This window comes from Dromiciops gliroides, chromosome 3 (genome assembly GCF_019393635.1).
Source record: "Dromiciops gliroides isolate mDroGli1 chromosome 3, mDroGli1.pri, whole genome shotgun sequence".
In the NCBI taxonomy this organism is placed as follows: Eukaryota; Metazoa; Chordata; class Mammalia; order Microbiotheria; family Microbiotheriidae; genus Dromiciops; species Dromiciops gliroides.
The window spans coordinates 245,159,458-245,181,156 of record NC_057863.1 but is presented as its reverse complement, the minus strand read 5'-3'; the positions used below and the strand labels follow the sequence as shown (position 1 = coordinate 245,181,156).

Here is a 21,699-nt window from a genome sequence, read left to right as displayed (position 1 = left end):
AATCATTGGCAGGTGTTGAAATGTAGTTGAGGAACTGCAATGAACTTCATTTAATTGCAGTGATAAGTGCATTGAAGGAAATAAAGTACAGGCAGAGTGGAAACACAGGAAAGATCAGGGTTCTTTAGGTTTGCATGTGGGAGATGAGGAGGTGGGGAGAAGGTTGTAATGTGTTCAGACCTCTATTTGAGGAAGATACACTGATCTGGGAAGACTAGTCTTCGCAAAAGGTAATGAGGGCCTGGGGGCACTGGCCCTGGATTCAGGAGGACCTGAGTTCAAATCCGGCCTCAGACACTTGACACTTAACTAACTGTGTGACCTTGGGCAAGTCACTTAACTGCAATTGCATCATCATCAACAACAAAAAAGAACACGGAAAAAACAGTGTCACAAAAACCTAAAGAAAATGAAGAAAGAGGATCTAGGCAAGGAAGATAATAGTGTCAGATGCTACAGAGAGGTCAAGAAGAATGAGGATTGGAAAAGGCCATGAGATTTGGCCATCAAGAAATCATCATTAACTCTGAAATGAGCAGTTTCAGTTGAACACTTAGGTTACAAGCCAGATTATAGAGGGTTTAGAAAAGAATGTTAGGATGATTTTTCCCTGGAGTTTAGCTGAGAAGAGGAGGAAAGGATAGTAAAAAAGCAAGTGAGGTAGTAGGGCCAAGTGAATATTTTTTAAAAATAAGGAAGGCAAAAAATAAATAAAATACATGAATACATAAATAGATAAATAAATAGATTAATAAATAAATTAATATATAAATAAATAAATAACAGAGGCCTGTTTGTAGGCAGCAGAGGAGTCAGTAGATAGGGATAGACTAAAGATTAGAGAAAAGGATCAATATATGGAGAAGACAAGAATGGGTGGGAACAAGGGAGCATACAGAATGTTGGCCTTGGCAGGAAGAAGGGTCACCTTTTCATCTGAGAACAGAAAAAAAGAAAATAATAAGGGAAGATGTATAAGGAACATGGACATAAGGAGAAGCAAAGAAAAGGGAAGCTTCAGCAAACAGCCTCAATATTTTTGGTGAAGTAGGAATACAGATCTTTAGCTGAGATGGTAGGAGGAGGAAATATAATGGGAGACTTGAGGAGAGAGGATATATGGAACACTGGCTGTGGAGAGTGGTAAAAAGGCTCAACTAGGGACTAGTAAGACTGTTTTGTTGAAGTGAGGGCCTAGGTGAAAGTGGATAATAAAAAATGTAAGTGCATGTAAGTAGCATGGTTTCATGACTCCCCTTAGCTCAGCAGCATGTGAGTAGGATTAAAGAAGAAAGATGGCAGGAGTAATCCAGATATGGAGTTTGGCAAGGAGTGAATGGAGATAGGAAAGGGATTTGAGAGTAGAGGATAATGTAGAATTGATATGGTCCACCAAGGGATTAAGACAGAAAAAGGAGTAGCAAACGTGGGGGTGATAGCCTGGGAAAGAACTAAAGAGAAGGGCTGGAGATCATGGTAAAGACAAAGAACAGAATTAAGCATCATAGGAAAGAAAGAATAACAGATCATGTCAAGACAAAGATATTTCAGACTTCATGAACATGATGTAAAACAGTAGTTGGTAATGGCAAGATTAAGGATATGAAAACTGCAGATGAAGTAGAATGTTGTAAGACCAACTATGTAGATTAAGGAACTGGGAAGTAGCCTTTCCTCTACAGTCCAGGTGTCACCGCTCTGTCCTCATTACCATTGGCCTTATAATGATTTTTCTGGTTCCACACTCTTCTTATCTTTCTGTCCTACTATCCCTGAAAGACTAGTGCTTCTTATGCTAAGATCTGGTCACACCATTTCTCTTCTCAAAAACTGTCAACAGCTCCACTTTTGATGTAATATTTGTCCAAGGTTACAGAAACTCTAAAAGACCATAAATTATTTTCAAAACCATGTGTGTGTCCTAGAACAAAAGGTAAAATTCATAGTGGCAATTAGGTATTGCAATATATAGAGTGCTGGGCTTGAAGTTAAGAAGTCCTGAAGACAGGAAGACCTCAAATCACAGAAATAGACACTTAATACCTCTGTGACTCTGGACAAATAACTTACCCCCTGTTTGCCTCAGTTTCCTCAACTACAAAATAGGGATAATAATAATAATACCTCCTTGGGGCAGCTAGGTGGCGCAGTGGATAAAGCACCAGCCCTGGATGCAGGAGGACCTGAGGTCAAATCCGACCTCAAACACTTGACACTTACTTACTAGCTATGTGACTCTGGATAAGTCACTTAACCCTAACTGCCCCCCAAAATAAATAGATAGATACAGACAGATAGACAGACAGATAGATAGACAGATAGATAGATAGATAAAATAATAATACCTCCTTGTAGGGTTGTTGTGAGAACCAATTAAGACAATATTTACAAAACACTTAGCACAGTGCCTAGTATGTAGTAAGCACTATTCCCTTCTGTTCCCCCAAATTACTTTTCCTCCCATCTCTTTGCCTACTCCTTCTCTATCTTCTTTCCTGGATTGTCATCTAGACCTGGACCCTCTTCTTTTCTCCCTCCCTCTATACTATTTCACTGGGTGATTTCATCAGCTCCCATGCATTCATCTCTGCCTCTTGGCTTCCCTGGCTTCCATCAAGTCTTAGTTCAAGTCTCACCCTCTTTAAGAATCTTTTACCAGATCTCCTTAATCTCAGTGCCTTGCTTCTGTGACTACTGTATCTATCTTTTTTATACATGGCTGTTTGCATATTGTCTCTCCCATTAGATTCTGAGCTCCTTAAGGGTAGGAACTGGTTGTCTTTATTTTTATCTCCAGTGCTTAACACAGTACTTGGCACATAGTAGGCACTTAATATTAGGCAACTGCCTAGCATTCATGGCCTTCTACAACGCTGGTCTCACACTACTTTTGTTCTTTTTTCTTTAAATCCAGACCAGTGATTTTATTGCATATGGAAATCTTGATGTAACTGTACTGTTCTGCAGTTTACAGTCTTAGAGACCTAAGACAATGAGCACTTAAGTGATTTACCCAGATGTGAGATAAACACAGACCTTCAAGATTCTGACCCATCCCATCTCTATCACATGACCTTTCCAAACTTATTTCACTTTGTTTCTTCCATATATTCTATGCCCCAGGCAACAAGAATTATTCTCTGCTCCACTCAGCACCCCAAAAAAAAACCCTATACACTCTGTATTCATGCTTTTGCTCCCTTTTTCCTAAGTCTAGAATGTTCTATCTATTTAGTGGTTGAATTTTTTTAAATAATGTTTACCCCCAATTACATTTTAAAAGTTTTTAACATTTTTTTTAAAGTTTTGAGTTCCAAATTCTATCCCTCCTTCTATTCTTCCCCTACCCCTTTGTTAAGACAATAAGCAACCTGATAAATTATACATGTGAATTCATGTAAAACATTTTTTTATTAGTCATTTTGTGCAAGACAACAAACAAAAAAAGAGAGAAAAGGGGAAGGAAGGAAGGAAGGAAGGAAGGAAGGAAGGAAGGAAGGAAGGAAGGAAGGAAGGAAGGAAGGAAGGAAGGAAGGAAGGAAGGAAGGAAGGAAGGAAGGAAGGAAGGAAGGAAGGAAGGAAGGAAGAAAGAAAGAAAGAAAGAAAGAAAGAAAGAAAGAAAGAAAGAAAGAAAGAAAGAAAGAAAGAAAGAAAGAAAGAAAAATAGTTTGCTTCAATCTGTATTCAGATGACAATAATTTCTTCCTCTGGAGGCAGACAGCATATTTCATCATGAGATCTTTGGAATTGTTTTGGATCACTGTATTGCTGAGCACTGCTAAGTCATTCACAGTTCTTCATTGTACAATACTGCTGTATTGTGTACAACGTTCTCCTAGCTCTGCTCATTTCACTTTGCATCAATTCATGCAAGTCTTTCCAGGTTTTTCTAAAATTATCCTGCTTGTCATTTCTTATAACATAATAATATTCCATTATAATCATATACCACAACTTGTTCAGCCATTCCCCAACTGATGGACATCCCCTTGATATCCAATTCTTAGCTACCACAAAAAGCCTATTATAAATTTTTGTACAAAAAAGTCCTTTTCCCTTTTTAAAAATCACTTTGGGATACAGACATAGCAGTAGTATTGCTGGATCAAAGGGTATGCACAATTTCACAGCCACATACTTTAAAACCCACTGTATTTGTAAATATGTCAACAAAAAAGTTATACATAATTAAGGATATAGGAACATAAGGTAGTTCATTATTGCCTCCACTATCATCCTTTTTTCCCTTCTTTTTAGAGGGACAGAAGCAATGGGAGACAGGAGAATAGGAATCATTTTCATCTCCAATGTAAAAATCCAATTTTGTCAACACAGAAAAAATAATATCAAATGCTGCATACTAAATTTCACTTGGATTATTTTTTGTCTATCCCATTCAACTTGTTCTATTTCATTTATTTTAAAAATACTACCTTAAAGAAAGGGCTGTGGAGCAGTTGTTTGCCACCTCTAACAATCGGATCTTCATATTCAAATTGCCTTTGCAAAGCTTCTGGAAGACCTTTTACCAAAGCTGCTAGAGCGCTACCAGTAAAACTCTGATGGGGGTAAAAAAAGAAAAGGTGAATTAATCATTAGACATACTGGAACTGTTGGAATGGTTAATGCCAAAATATCAATATATCAAGATGTAATAGCATAGTGCCTGGCCCCCCAGTAAGGGCTTAATAAATGTTTTTTCATTCATTCATTCATTTATTCATTTTTTCATCCTATAGTTTAACAACAGTTAAATGCTTATTAGCATTATCAAATGGGTATGAAAGGGGGAGATAAAAATGACAAAAGGACAAAACAAAGTCAGATAAGGAAACAGAAACTGCTCAGAGGGCATTAGATAAAAGGATTTACAATTTTCTCTTTAGAGTCCTTTTTATAGAAAAAAAAAAAGTAGGGGGCAGCTAGGTGGCACAGTGGATAAAGCACCAGCCCTGGATTCAGGAGGACCTGAGTTCGAATCCAGCCTCAGACACTTGACACTTACTAGCTGTGTGACCCTGGACAAGTCACTTTAAAAAAAGGAAAAGAGAAAAAGAGGTAGATTAGAAGCAATCTGGAATTCCTTCACAGGCTTATAAATCTCTTCTAATTTTTGTAAGTGATAAGGGATGAGGCTTATTGTTATCATCAACTACCGTTTTTAGTATAACCAATATGATTTTACCTTACATGGAGCAAACCAGTAAGTACTGAACTGCTAAAATATTTATTGAAAAAAAACTACAATGGTATACTAAATGAAGGTAAGTTCAATATGGCTCTTCCTGGACAACTGCAGTCTAGTCTGTATCAAGTCACTGTAAAATTGGAAAGGTTGCATGGACGATGATATAAATTATCAGTAACCTCTGAGGACTTATTCATAAATTTTTGTATTTCATTAAAAGTAAAAATTTAGTTGCTGTTCATTATGGGAAGTTTAAGACACAAAATGGTGATCTTTCAGTACAAGTACTGTGATAATAGTGAATAGGGAGTGGGCCTCAGAGTCAGGAAGACCAAGGTTCAAGTCTTATCTCTGACATGTGTCCAGTTTTGTGACCCAAAGAAAGTCACTTAATTTTTCAGTGTCTCAACGACTACTGAAGCCAAAAATTTCAGAGCAGATGAATTCTGTTTCATCCTCAACAGAGCCTCTCTTTCACTTGCCCCTCATATCTAATCATCTACAACTTCTTTCTCCACAAAAACTCTCACATACATCCACTTTTCTCTATTCATACAGCCACCACCCTAATAGGACCTACACCAACTCTCTCATGTTTAGACTATTTCAACAGTGCCCTAATTCAAAGCTTCTTAAACTGTGGGTCAGTATCCCATATGAGTTAGAGTAACTGAATGTGGGGGGTCGAAAAAAATTTGGCAGTAAATGTTTGACTTGTATACCTGTTTTATATACACTCAGGGTCACTCAAAAATTTCTCAGGGTAAAAGGGGTTGGGAGTGGAAAAAGTTTAAGAAGCCCTGCCCTAGTTGGACTCCCTGCCTCAAGTGTCTCTGCACCACAACTCATCCGCTTTATGGCTGTCAAAGTGCTTTTACTAAAGTATTGGTCTGGCCATGTCAACACTCAATGCAGTAAATTCCAATGACCTTTAGGGCCAAACAAAAATTCTTCAGTTATTAAAAGCTCTCACAACATTTCCCCCCTCCTATTCTTCTATTCTTTTAACATATAATTCTCCTTTGCATATTCAATGATTTAGCTACAGAGGCCTATTTGTAGACCCAGACAATGAGCCATGCCTTTGCTCTCCCAATGCTTTGTTGAATCCCAGCTTCCTTTAAAACTTACTTCAGGGGGCGGCTAGGTGGGGCAGTGGATAAAGCACCGACCCTGGATTCAGGAGGACCTGAGTTCAGATCTGGCCTCAGACACTTGACACTTGCTAGCTGTGTGACCCTGGGCAAGTCACTTAACCCCCATTGCCCCGCAAAAAAAAAAAAAAAAAACTCAGTTCAAGCTCCACCTTCAGCAAGTTTTTTCTTGTTATCTTCTAAGGCTCCTTCCCATCCCTGATTTATGTACATGTTATCTGCCCTGTTGCAATACCAACTCCTTTGGGGCAAGGACTGCTTTTGCTTTTTCATGATTTCCTTAGCACACAGACAGTGCTTGGCACATACTAAGAACTTAATAAATACATAGTGATTAAATGATTATCCTATATTGGCAGAAAAGAAGTTCCTCACTAGGAATCCTATGCAAATGAAACCATGGGTCTGGTTGAAAAAAAATCTTGTAATAGAGAAGGAAAACAGGTACATAAATAGGTTTATAGAGTAGTATGAAGATGTCTGCAACCTTCAAATCCTTGCTATTTTATTTTCCTTCTAGAATTTCTCATATCTTTTACTAACTTATGATTAATCCAGACAGATAAAGTTTTGTTATTGTTAAGAAATCTTCCTACCATAGCTCTTGTTTCTCCATCATTATCTCCAAGTATCCTATTTATATTGATTGACTGTCCAAATTCGGTTGTAAGCAGTTTCCTCAGTCTTTGAAGGGCCCACATTCTGTGACCAGCAGCTGAAATCAACAAATAGTCAATACCTGAGGCTTAAGAAGCCATTATCCCCAACTAAGAAAATGCTTATTAATGTAAATTTTATACATACCTAGAGCACTCAATTGAGCACATGCTGCAAGTGATGCTGCCAGTCGAGGAACAATACTTCTATTGGAAGCTAAATTTAATCGAAAGTCCAACAAGCATGTGACCAAGTCCATTGAAGGACAGGAAAGAATACAGCGATCTGAAAGAAGATCTTTAGGTCCTACAAGATTAATGATTAAAAACTGATTAGTGCTTGAAGAAGCTATAATAATGCAACTTAAAATTTCATTTAAAAATGTGATAAATTATTATTAATAACCAATCATTTGGGGGGATATTTAGCGCTATCCCCTTCTTCTACAATCCTTTAAAAACATTTTAAGTACAGTTTGTTCTGAAAGTTTTACTGCAGTTTTAAGCTATAAAACCTTAAATTCAAATCCATTCTTTTTTAACCTTATTATTGCACTAAAACTGGGGCAGCTAGGTGGTGCAGTGGATAGAGCACCAGCCCTGGATTCAGGAGGACCTGAGTTCAAATCCGGCCTCAGACACTTAACACTTACTAGCCCTGTGACCCTGGGCAAGTCACTTAACCCCAATTGCCTCACCAAAAACAAAAAACAAAACAACAACAACAAAAAAATTGCACTAAAACTTTAGAATACCTTGTATAACACAATATATTTCCTTGGTTAAATTTCCTTTAAATACGTTAAGAAAATTAATTGGCTAAAAATTACAAAAATATAGATTTACTTTTCGATAAATATTTAAAATATCAGCATACCATGACAAGCTACCATTTCTAAAGTATTACTACATCCTACTTTACCTGCAGCAGGCATAATAGGATAAACAGTGAATCGCCAACCCCATCCATTCACTGATCCATCACTGATGAACTTCCACTTTAATTCATCTCCAGGAATTCGCAGCTCACTGGACCAGTCAGACCATTCTCGGCCTTAAAAATCAAATAATACACAAGTGAATTTTGAATTAATATAATCATTGTGAATACATAACTTGAAGAGCGGAGAGAGTGTGACTATAAGTGTGTGTATGTTAGTTATACAGCAAAGACCTTGCTTCCAAAAAGCCAAAACTGGAATAGTAATTAGTAACTTCAGAAGTCTATATTCACAACGGTAGAATTCAAAAAAAACTGGAGAAAGAAAACAAAAACTCTACAGCTAAATGTGGAAATCAAACATGAATATTGTAACCTAGAGAATAATTTTTTACAATTATTGTATCCACTACTTAAAAATTCTTTGCTGATTAAATTCTGAAAAAAAAAAACAATGTACAAGGGATCTATAACTGAAAGACTTTAAAACTCATTTGATACGATAAAACACTAGTGTGAAGGTGAAACATGCTACCTAATTCTTACCATAAAAGTGATAGATTTAAAATGCTGAGTCATACATTTTTGGACGTGGCCAATTTAGGAATTTGTTTTGCTGAACTATGCATATTTGTTAATGAAGGTTTTCTTTTCCCTTCTTTTTATACACTGTTTAATCCTGAAAGTAGGAGATAATAAATGCTTGCAAAAACAAACATGAAAAAAACAAGGGGAAAAAAATCTGAAATAAAATGAAATCTGATTATCCAATCAAATATTTGCTACGTAAGTCAAATAACTTTCCTCATTAATACACCCAATGTAAGATAGAAAGATATTCGATTTTTAGAGTGTTTTAAATATTCTAAAAATTTTGTGGCATTTCAATATTGGCATTTTATTAGTATTTGAGCTAAAAACCAAAAGTTCTCTAAAAAAATGTTCTCACTCAACAAAACTGGTTAAATTTTCTCATCATTCCCTTTTATTTGTTGAGTATTTTAGATGGCCATCTGAAGGGATATTAAGCTCACTCCAAACATATTATTTATGATTACAATTGTACTGTTTTCATTCATTTATCAATAATAATCTTATTAAGTTATTTTAAAACCTACTTTAATTTCAATAAGTATTTGATGGATGGGACAGTTACCGTATTAAAAAAAATTTTGAGGGGCAGCTAGGTGGCGCAGTGGATAGAACACTGGCCCTGGAGTTAGGAGTACCTGAGTTCAGATCTGGCCTCAGGCACTTAACACTTACTAGCTGTGTGACCCTGGGCAAGTCACTTAACCCCAATTGCCTCACTAAAAAAAAAAAATTTAAACCTAGGAAATGGCTTAATTATTCACTAGGTTTAAAAAAAAAAAACTTCTGAATTAAACTATAATGTTACTTTAAAAAGAAAAGCTATTATATTTTAGATTGATATTTTCTTGATCACCTGATCGAACTGAAACTATCCTATTGACACCATCCATTATTGTGAGAGGATCATGACGCCGTTCTGTAGAACACTGTCGGTCAAACTCCACTCTGAGTCCTTCAGCACCTAGAAAACAAAAAGCACAACACTATAAATTTCCTATAATATGACTCTTTCTTATTATGTATATGAGAAAAATCCCAAATAACAACAACAACCACAACACTAGAAGCTTCATGCATCCATAATGGATTATAACTATATCTCTTCAATTTAAATCAAAAAACATTTATTAAGGGACTCCAGTCTGCTTTAGTGGAAGGAATTTCTACAGTAGGAATTCCTTATGATGGTAAATTCATAAGTGTGGGCCACCCCACCAAAAAAATTCACAAGACATTATATGGTATTACAAAGATGAAAATTTATGATTTCTGCCATAAGTGAGCTTCAAGTATAATAGAACAGGTGGTAAAATCTAACAGAAAAAGAGCTGATCAAAAAACTGGAATCTGTACCACAAAAAGCTATAGATAAGTGTTATGGACAAAGACAACTTAGAAAGCTTCCAATCATCCTCTTTCTTTCTGACTTCATTGTCATGCAATTATCTGCATCATTACACACCTCCCACCAAAAAAAAAAAATGCTAAACTACTTATGTTTAGCAAATACTTTATGCAAATTTTTAAGCATAAACTTTTTTCCTCCCCTAGAATGAACTAGCTTATGTAATAACTAATGGCAAATTAAATAAAATATAACAAAAGGCTTATTCTATACCTCAAATTCAACATAAAAATTCAGTTTTTTGTTAACATTTTTATAACTTATCTTTTGAAGATTCTAAATCCAAAGTATTTAGCCCACATGAGTTTTTAATAAACAATGTTGATGTGAAATACCCATAAAAAATTGCTACCTGACAATTTTTTTTAAAGTATCAAAGAACATCAAATCTCAATCTACCACTAGAGGGCGTTATTCTTTTTCTACTTTGAGCATCACTGACAAACTGCCTCAAACTTCAAATTAAACATTTGAAACTTCAAAAATAAAAGGCTGTTATATTAATTGTGCTGAATTTCTTCTAAAAATATACAAAATGTCTTTGATAAAATGTTACCAATTTATTCTGTGGTATTATGTTTTCTGGAACAGGAAGCTTCCTCTTTGGCATAAAGTGTAAGTTCCCTCATTAGAGAAAATTCTGTTTGCCTTAGATGTTAATAAGCAGCATACTTAAAAAATTACAGAATATAAATAATGCAATAGAGAGGCTGGGAAAGCATAATTAATGCTTAGTCCAGCAATTATGTAAGCATTTAGAGTTTGGTAGCATCTTATACTTGTACAAGAGGTTCTAAAAACATTTGTTAATGAACTAGAGGTGATTTTTAAAAATTTGATAACTGGCATTTCAAAAACTGCCTCAATATCTGACCACTATAAGAAATCATCAATAAAGTCTTCAGATTAAAATAATCTTGATGGTTTCTGGATAATATATGTAAATCCAAATTCTAAATGAAATAAATGAAATTGATAATTTAATTACATCTAAAAAACTGTAAAGGGTTATTCTTCAGCTTTCTAGAAAAAAAATTAACCTTGTTTACTCATATATCAGGAAGTCTTGTCCTTTGTTTCTTCATAATTTTCTTAATTTCTTCCTTCCTTTTCAGCCAAAGATAATTGGCTGTGTAAACTATGCTTTAAAATTAAGAATGATAAAGCATAAATTATGCTAATTTAAAAGATGTCTAGGCTCTACAAAATAGTCATCTTCTCAGCATAACAAAAAAAAGAATCTGATTAGTCCTTTACTAATACTAAGTCATACTAAGTGAGTCACTTCAAACTCTCAGGGTCCCTTTCCTCATTCATAAAATGAAAAACTTAGATTAAGTGATCTTGATTGTTCTTCCTAGCTCTAATGTTCTAAATTTTCTTTAGCCCTTTTAATTTCAATATAACAGGATTTTATTTGCTAGTTAATTCAAATAAGAATTCTATAGAAATTTCTTTTTTTAAAAGCCGTAAATGTAGTACAGTTATTACACAATTTGAGGAGGTGATAATTGCTCACACTTCTTACACCTGTAGTTTAAACTGAGTACCTGGTATTTTGACAGTGCCACTGGTAGAGGTATCATCAGTATATGGATGGCTACTTTCTACCACAACAGGCTGGGAAGAGAGTCGACCACTCTGAGAGTCTGTAGCAACATCTTCTAATTCTGTAACACAGAGCTCCAACAACATATCAGCTACCTGAGAAGAGTAAGAAAAACAAAACCAAAAAAAAATATATGCTATGAAATCTGGATTTTTTTAAAAAGTTAAGTAGGAGACTTCTTATCAATACCACCACAACACCCCACCCCACCTCCACATATACAAAAAAAAATTTTTTTTTAATTCTTCTGGGGGCGGATCTAGGTGGCACAGTGGATAGAGCACCGGACCTGGAGTCAGGAGGACCTGAATTCAAATCCAGCCTCAGATACTTGACATTTACCAGCTGTGTGACTCTGAGCAAGTCACTTAACCCCAATTGCCTCACCAAAAAATAAATAAAAAATAAAAATTCTTCTGAATCAACACCTTTTTTTATGTCAAGGCAATGATAGGATGGTCTAAATAAAACCGATGTGCTTATTTCTCCCAAAAAGGATAAATTATCTTGGAGTAAACTAAGGCAAGAAATAAGAAGTTACCATATTCTAGACAATGTAGTTCCATTGAGGCTGTTCTCCAAGGGGGGGGGGGGAGGAAGGGAGGGAGGAAGGGAGGGAGGGAGGAAGGGAGAGGCTTAACATTTGAATGGAAAGGGGATAAGGCAATTTTAATATGGGGAAAGGGGGGGGGGGAATTTATATCCTGTCTAAAGATAGTCCCATAAAGACTAGAGCACTAATGTCTTGAGGAGATTTAACAAGTATAGATGAAAAGAAGTAAATGAAAACACCTGGCTTCAGGGAACAGAAAGGGGAATTTGTATTCTTCAACTAGATGTATAAGACAATTCTATATGGAAAACCCTGGCAAATATAGATACTTACAATTACAGGTTAGTTGAGCATTACAATTTGACCTATTATTAATGGAGATTATCTAACAACTTTTTAAGACTAAAGCAAAGAATGAACTGGGCGTCTAGTAGTCAATTCAAGCGACTGATCCCTCAACAATGCTAGAATCCTCATATTTATTACTAAGATACTGTTAAATCATATAACTCATGATTCAAGAGGTTAATAACAAGAGTTCTAGTGAAATTCAATTAGATTAATACATTCTACTTCATAGACTTCAAAATAACTGAGACTATTCAAAAACTACGTCTTTTCCTGAGGTAGTATTTCATGAGTATTAAGTACCTGGGGGAGAAAACTCCCTTTACTAATACAGATCCAGCAGCTGTTCTGCAATTTGTATTTTGGGGTTGGGGTGGGGGTTTTTCCCTAGTTTGAAAAACATACTCTATTTTTTTAAAGTAATTAGAAAATTTTTAAACAAATAAATTGGTTTTTTCCTATTTCTTGTAGAGTTGTTGGTAGGAGGGGAAAAAGTTTCAGGTTTGGCTATGAAGAGTTTCTAAATGAACTTTGTACTTGTGAAACCTGTCATGACTAACACAATTCTGAGCACAACACTTTCAAAAGAATAAAATGCTTTGCCCAGACACAATCTGACAATCATTTTGCACTGCTTAAATGTGGGAAGTAAGATTTAGTAAACCAAGTTAAGGGGGGAAAATATTCTGCTGAGTATTCATTTTGTTAGTCATACTGAAGGTTACAGGTCCCTAATAAACTCACTATCCCACTCACCACAGTGGCTTTCCAAACCTTCTCCTCTTTCCTCAACTCTCCCACAGCTTCTCCTGCCCTTCCATTCGCTCAGCTGAGAACCTTGCCTCATATCTCACAGAAAACAATTGAGGTCGTTCACTGAAAGCTCCCTCCTCTCCTGTTCTCATCAGACATCACCGTTCTGCCCCTCTCCTCCTTCTACTCTGTCTGATACAATGAACTGGCTAAAGCAACTTCACCTACATGCACAAGTGATCCCATTCTGAGCCTTCTTCAGCGGTTTGCCCCCTCTATCATCTCCATTTGCTTATCTTAAATCTCTCCGTCTGCTAATTTCTTTCCCACTACCTACATTCTCATGTCTCTTTCATCCTCAAAAGACTCTCACTTGATCCTCACATCCCCACAAGCTGAGCAGTCATCCTATAATTATCCTCCTTTTGTAGTCAAATTCTTTGAGAAAAACATCTCCATTAGGTGCTGTTTCCTTTCCTCTCACATCTTCTTTAACTCTCTACAATCTGGCTTCCAACTTCACCATTTAACAAAAACTTTCTAGCTACTAAAATGCTGGTGGCCCTACATTTTGTTTTGCCATCAAAATAAGCATGCCATGGTTTTGTTGGAGTTTTTCCCCCCAACTCATCAGTATTTAAAGAAAAAAAAATATTCCAATAGGCATAAACCTATTTTAAATTTTACATGGTTAAAAGATGAAGAATGTTCACCATTCCTTAATTGGGCCAATTTTTTCAATTCACTGGATAAGTCTTTTACACTCTGAAATTTAGTAAAGTCCAAGAGAAAGCCAAAATGATTAGTAAAGAAAATAAGTTTATGCACTACTTTCCCTCCCTGTGAGTAATTTGAAAAGTTTTAGGAAAATGCTTTTATGTTTCTAGTTAAAGTATGTGATTCTGAGTAGTTAAACATCTGACTAGACAAATAGCCAACCAAACACTAACCACTTTCTTAATAGTGTTTCATTTTATTTTTTCTAATTACATGTAAAGATAGTTTTCAACGTTTATTTTTGTAAGATTTTTAAGTTCCAAACTTTTCTTCCTCTCTCCCTTTCCTCCCCACTCCCCAAGATAGCAAGCACTCTGCTATAGGTTAAATAGATACAATCATGTTAAATGTATTTCTTCATTGGTCATGTTGTGAAAGAATAATCAGAACAAAAGGGAAAAATCACAATAAAGAAGAAACAAAAAAAACAATAAAAGTGAAAATGGTATGCTTCATCCTCACACTCCACAGTTCTTTCTCTGGAGGTGGAGAGCATTTTCCATTATGAGTCTTTTGGAATTGTCCTGGATCATTGTATCACTGAGAAGAGCAAAGTCTATCACAGCTGAACATCATACAATGTTCCTGTTCCTGTGTACAATATTCTACTTAAGCAAATACTTTTTAAAGTGCTTCTGCCACACTGGAAGAAGAGAGATTATCTTCAAAGCATACCACTTTTCTTCTCAAAAGGATCTACAAGTATGTGTGTTATTGCAAGGTCCATTAAGTGACTGGGATTGTTTTTCTTTCAGTGAAGGCTTTATTTGTAAAAGGGGCATTTATGATTGACTTACAGATTTGGCTGACAGTTTGATGATGAGATTCATAACATTTGAGTTGTTCTTACACTTTGACATGTGTGATGGATTATGAATGTCACTATAACTTCTGAATTGGCTACAAGAGCTTCTAGATTCTGGCATTTCTGCCCAAGCATGGCCCCTCCTACACTAGCTACACTAGGCATTCCTCCTGGAAAATTCCCAGTCATACCTCTGGGAGAACCACCAAACAACTCCTGCATTTCACTGGGTCTCTTTCTTCCTTTGGGATATCTCAGGTTCCTTCTAAGACTTCTTTACTTTCTTTTTGATCTCTTGCTCCTTACTATTTCTTTTGTATTTTCACCAATGCTATTCAGGGCCCTTGCTTGAAGTATATTATGCCTCAGCATAATTCTGACTTCATCATAGTCCAGTTTACATACCATGAATTAACTCCTCCCAGTGGTCTAGATGAGTCAGGGTTTATTTTGCTCTTTCAACAATCTCTGACAGTGTTTGGTCTTTGAAGTTTTAGAAAGATAGTTGACCTCTTGGCATAATACAAAAGCCAAATAAAGATTCAGTTGGATGGTCTCCACAAGTAATTCAATGTCTCTCTGAAGTTCACCACTATTTAGAGCTCCAATGAATGCCACCTCCTTTCATCAGCCTGATTCATCATCTCATCTGTTATCTCTACAGGTTCATTTCCCTTTTCCTGAAAGATATCTGAATCTGGCTCCTTCACTCAGTTATTAATTATTATGTCACCTTCCTCACTTTCTGATTTCTCTGCCTTTGAGGAGTTCCTCTGGTTTCTGACTTTTAATTTTTTCCTCCTTGATTCTTTTTCCTGATTTAGTTTTATGTCCGTACTTTCCACCTAGTCTCTGAGGAAGTGAACCTGGCATGCAGGATGCCCGGGTTCTGTTGGCAGAGCCTCACAAAGGCCTGGATGTCTCCAAGATTATGACTGTCCAGGTTATTGATGCCTGGCAAAGCTGGTATGGTGAGGCCCAGGCACAGTGATACACTGTAAGGACCAACAGTAGCCCTTGGATGAGACAAAGCTGGAGAAGGAAAGCCAACATAATCCTAAAGAGCTGTTTGAGGAACTGAGGAGGCTAAGTTACTCACCCAGGGTTGCAGAGCTAGTATGTGCCTGAGGTAGGACCTGAACCCAGGTGACCCTGACAACCAGTGTCAATCTCTGCTTCTAGTCCCATAATTACCTGATAAGTTATTATATCACTGCATTAAAAAAGGAAAGAAGAGTGGTTTCCATGGAAATCATAATTCTGTGTCTCCCAAAAGCATGTGAAAGACAATTCTGCTAGTATTTCATAATAGGATAATGGATTACTTAGAAAAGAGCTGCACAGGACAAAAAACGATCATATCAACACTAAATGGATAAAATAAATAAATGAAAAGTAGGTTGTTAACAAGAAAGAGCACCCATTTTGCCCACTAGAAAATCTATGAGCAGTTGCTTCAAGTACTTATTCCCCATAAAGCAGAATTTTAGGTACTAGGATGCAAAGACCAATAATTCCATTAATTACTTAACTTCCAAAAGATATGGTCAGAACCTTCCACTGATTGCCAAGAAGCTTCTTTTCTGGGGCCTAGTCTAAATTTTCTGACTGATACTGATATATGCAATTACCAAGTGACACTCTTTTTGTTTCTGTGAAGAGAGGGAAGAATCTGGACCTGTGATTTCATCAGCTGGGTACCACACCTGTAGTGGGCATTCCATCTATCAATTCAAAATGGTACATTATCTATAATTTTCAGTCTTAGGTTTTATTGAGTTAAGTGACTTAAGTGAACTGATATTCCCATGAGTACTTATTTATATCAATAAGAATCTGGGAAGAAAATCAAGCAGTACAGTATAATTAAAAAATAAAATGGAAAAAAGAAGAGAGAGAGAGATGCTTTAACTCACCTGTGGATAAGCAGTGCCCATACCAGAAAGCACAGCTGAAAGAACATCTTTTCCCTTCTCACCAGCCCGATTAGAAACAGACAGCTTGAGTAAGTCAACCATGACACGGGTATCATCTGGCACTAAGAGACTAGTAAACTCATCTAAATATTGTGGTTCGGGACCAGATACTTTATTTTGGCTTTCAACATCCTGAGAAATTAAAGAATAAAAATCATGGACATAACATAAACTATATAGTTTTACTTGTTAATAATGAATGCATTAATTTTTTTAAAATGCTGTGTTATTTAAAATCTTGTGAGACTAGGCTGGGATTTTCTAAAATATTGCTTGCTACTTATAAATTAAGGGCTATTGTACCAGTTTTGGAAGTAAGCATTTTTTATTAAGATCACACATTAATAAAGTATTGACCTTGTGTCTGCCTAATTTCCCCATTAATTATATACCCAGAATGGAGAGAGTAAGTGTCCCAGGAAGGGGGCTGGGGAGAGAGAGCCCAGGATAAGAGAGTAAGAGAACAACCCTGGTGTCCCCAGGAATTTTTATCTTCTTTTGGTAGACGGATCACCACACATTGATCTAAGCGAATTGGTTAGCATCATTCAGCTCCATTGATTGACATGACCTGGGGGCTGGGCTAGAGATCCAATCCCAACCATGTAGATTCACTTCCCTCCCCTAGCTAATGAGAAAGGTCAATCCGCATTCCTTTTTGTTCAGCTGAAGGCTCATCCCAGGTTGGCTTCCAGGGAAGGGAAGAGAGCAGCCAACAGTAACATGTCTGGGTTTCCCCAAAAAATCCATGGCTAATGACTACTTTCTCACAGATTGTTATGTGAATTTTACTCTATGCAGTAAAGTCTGTAGTTTAATAAAATACCCAAAAGTCAAATAATAAGTATGCTTCATTTATAGAAAGCAGGCTCCTAAAGAGCCAAACAATCATAAACTTATACTTTCTAAATAGCCTTGATTTATTCTTTTCAAAGTCCTACCAAATACAGAGACTTTACCAGGTACATCTTCAAAACATCAAGAAAAGTGGGGCAGCTAGGTGGCACAGTGGAGAAAGCACTGGCCCTGGATTCAGGAGTACCTGAGTTCAAATCCAGCCTCAGACACTTGATACTTACTAGCTGTGTGACCCTGGGCAAGTCACTTAACCCTCACTGTCCCACCAAAAAAAACAACCGTCAAGAAAAGTGAATCACATTAGTAATGAGACCAAGCTAATAGTGAAATTGTAAATTGCAGTGGAATCCTTAAAATTAACAAGCCCTTTCTTTCTACTTCTTAGAAATTCTTGCTGCAGGGGCGGCTAGGTGGCGCAGTGGATAAAGCACCGGCCCTGGATTCAGGAGTACCTGAGTTCAAATCCAGCCTCAGACACTTGACACTTACTAGCTGTGTGACCCTGGGAAAGTCACTTAACCCCCATTGGCCCACAAAAAAAAAAAAAGAAGAAATCCTTGCTGCAACTGAATGAGACTCATCTACAGAAGGGATTATATAAGTATGGCTTGTTTTTGTTGTTCAATTGTTAACAGTCATGTCCAACTCTTCATGACCCCTTTATATGGTTTTCTTGGCAAAGATCCTGGAGTGGTTTGCATTTCCTTCTCTAGCTCATTTTACAGATGAGGAAACTGAGGCAAATAGGGTTAAGTGACTTTCCCAGGGTCACAAAGCTAGTAAGTATCTGAAACCAGATTTGAACTCAGGAAAATGAGGATTCCTGACTTCAGGCATGGGTCTCTATCCATTGTACCACTAGCTACCCATATTGGGCAGCTTAGAGTATTTTCAGGAATAAAAATACTTTTCTAATTCTATCTTGATTTCTTAAATGCAGTAAAAAACAATGGCAACTCTTAGACATATAACCTGAAAAGGAAGCAGCAGAAGCTAATGAAAATAGTGAAACAAAACAAAATGTGTGGAACAAACAAAATATCACACATTATTCAAGTATCACTGATTTTTCCTTGTAGAATATTCCCCAAGCACTAAAGGGGGGGGGGGGGGGAAACAGGACAACAACTAATGAACAACTACAAGCATAAGTATACTTTTTTAAAACTCTGATTTCCAATATGAAAAATGTACTGGGGCAGCTAGGCGGCACAGTGGATAGAGCACCAGCCCTGGAGTCAGGAGGAGCTGAGTTCAAATCCGGCCTCAGTCACTTGACACTTACTAGCTGTGTGACCCTGGGCAAGTCATTTAATCCCAATTGCCTCACCAAAAAAAAAAAAAAATGTACTGCAAGATTCTTTCACTGTAGTATTTTTAAGTCTGGTACTGTAAGCAAATGTTAAATCCAGAATTTAAATATATATTCACAAAAATTACATTAGTAGCTTTTCCAGTATTTAGTGTAAAAACCTTAATTGATAACAGATATCTACTGTCATTTTACCATTCAGCTCTGGGAGTTAATTTATCTACAACAAAAGAGTTCTGTCTCAAAGAATTTGCATCATATAGAGCCAAAACTCAAGGTTTCCCCCATATAATATGCTTTAAGCATGTCTATTGATTCGGCCTACTTAGCAACAATAATCCAAATACTCTCAGTGTTATTTTATATATCCTTGTCTAGATTCTTCCAATGATTCCTTCCAAAAGACGACTTCTAAGCAACTATACTACTTGCTCTTAAACTTGAGCCTGGCGTCTCAATATTAATACTATTTTTAAATCTCCAAGTCAACAAATTGTTCTAAACCAAATTTCACTGGAAGCTAAGGAAAAACAACTAATTTTTAATGCTTTATTTAAGAGGAAAAAAGAAATTATATCTGACTGTTCTTTATTACATGTGGGGCCAAGAAGCAATCAAATGTAATTTAGCAAAAATAGTGAATTTTAGAATCATGTATAAATATAAAAGTTAAAATGTTTAATTCAGTAAGTGCAATTTTAAATTTTAAATTATTTTAAAATACTTTTAAAATTAGAAATTCTTTACAATCAACTCTTTCTTTTGCCCTTAAAACCAAAAGGATACAAAATTAAAAGAAAATACAATTATACAAAGACAAGATTAGGGTGGGGTTGTTAAAAAAAATTAGCAGTAGCATGACTTTTAACAAGAATAACAACAATTATCTAAATGAATGGGCTAAAGAATGTATGAACTTAATAATCAACAATTTTATTCCCTTGTAGAGAAGAGGAAATACTATCCCTCTCTTCAACACAGGAGAGTAATAAGTATAATTTATTTTGTGATGTGAAAAATAATTCTTGAGTTAATCTTTTGGCCCAGGAGATTTCTGAGGTTGATGAAAAACTAAAAATTTAATTTATAATGGATGATTGTCTTTACACTGAAAAAATTTATTTAGGTATATTTTATGTGAGAATACAACTACTGGCATAATAAATCAAGGTTTTCAATTAAATTAATAATAATAATAATGATCATTACTTCTTTGGTTTTAGTCATGGTCTCCGCAATGATACTGGCAGCTCCAGGATCATCAGTCACTGGAATAAAGGGTCTAGAGGAGGTAGAAGAAGCTGAGGGAGTCACTGCTGATGGAGTCACAGCATCTTCTGAAGAAACTATCTAGTTAAAAAAAAAAATTAAAGCAGAAAAAGAATATGAAAGATAAGCCAACAAAATCCAGGAGCAACTATACGTTTTTGAAATACTAAAACTATAGCCTAAAATGTATCTCTAAAATTCCACACTCTGGCTCCCCTGTTCATTTTTTTCCTAAACAGGATCCATCAATCCTAAAGGCCTTGACGTAAGAAACAAGTCAATTTCCATCACAATATTGTTTAGTTTTTTAACTATACCCAATGCAGCTAGGTGGTGCAGCAGACAGAGCATTGGGACTGGAGTCAGGAAGACTCAAGTTCAAATACAGCCTCACATAATTAGTTATCAGCTATGTGACCCTGGACAAGTCTCATTTATTTTCTGTCTGCCTCAGATTCTTCATCTGTTTGATGGGGATAATAAGAACAACTATCTCATGAAGTTGTTGTAAGGATCAAATGTAGCAATAATTGTAAAGCACTTGGCACAGTTCCAGGCACAAAATAAGCACTAAATAAATGTTTATTATTATCATTATTGTTATTGTTATTTCTACACAGAGACAAAAGGTTATTTAAAATAGTAAAAATAGAGAAACTACATTTACAATCAGTCAGTGAATATTAAAGCTAATAAATATCATTAAACTATCTATATCTTTCCATTCCCGGGCAAGTGTTTTCTTCTATGACAACAAATAAATTGCTAATTGGATAGCATGATACCATCAATTAATTTCTACAGTTGATTGATTACCTCCCCTCTCCTGTCTTGCCATGGATTTGGACTCAGTCTCTCTTCTACATCCAAAGCCATCACACACTCTTCACTATTCATGGGACTTCCCACTGAAGACACATCTGAGGGAGGTGCAGGTGATGAAGAAGATGGGCATTCCACTGGAGCAATCATACTAGCAGGCATTAAGGCTCCAACCACTGCATCCCTGAAACAACATTCAGTTTAACATTTACTGCACTTTGCCATTTTTCTGGCTCTAAAAAAATAAAAGAACCACAAGTATAACATGATCTTCGTGTGTTTCAATCAGACAAGAAATCTTAACAGTCTTCAGAAAAATAAAGTGCTTTACAAAAGCAATATTTTATTACTTGACTAAAAAGAAATATATTTATGCCCCATCACCTTTTCCCAAAATCAGGCCAGAAGACATTCAGCAAAGGTTCTCAGGGAGAGCAGCAATGCTATGGATGATGTTAACAACTAAAGCCAGCCTAAGATTGAAAAACACCAAAAATTTTCAACCTGTATACTGCTTATAGGTGGGTGTCTTACACTAAGGCTATGAGCTTTAATTCTGGTGTAATTAATGCCAAAAGATCAAAACAAATATCAAATAAAAAATATTCAGTGTTGGGGGCAGCTAGGTGGTACAGTGGATAACACACTGGCCCTGGATTCAGGAGTACCTGAGTTCAAAT

The 21,699-nt window shown here is 36.1% G+C and overlaps 1 protein-coding gene across 1 annotated transcript in view; it reads right to left on the bottom strand.

Moving 5' to 3' along the window:
• HERC2 (HECT and RLD domain containing E3 ubiquitin protein ligase 2) overlaps window positions 1-21,699 on the bottom strand; it is a 211,665-nt gene that overhangs the window by 33,462 nt on the left and 156,504 nt on the right. Inside the window, 9 exon segments of the mRNA XM_043991382.1 lie at window positions 4,434-4,559; window positions 6,939-7,057; window positions 7,147-7,305; window positions 7,921-8,052; window positions 9,386-9,493; window positions 11,488-11,641; window positions 16,699-16,890; window positions 20,138-20,278; window positions 21,014-21,203. Of these exon segments, the coding sequence (XP_043847317.1) occupies window positions 4,434-4,559; window positions 6,939-7,057; window positions 7,147-7,305; window positions 7,921-8,052; window positions 9,386-9,493; window positions 11,488-11,641; window positions 16,699-16,890; window positions 20,138-20,278; window positions 21,014-21,203 (1,321 nt within the window).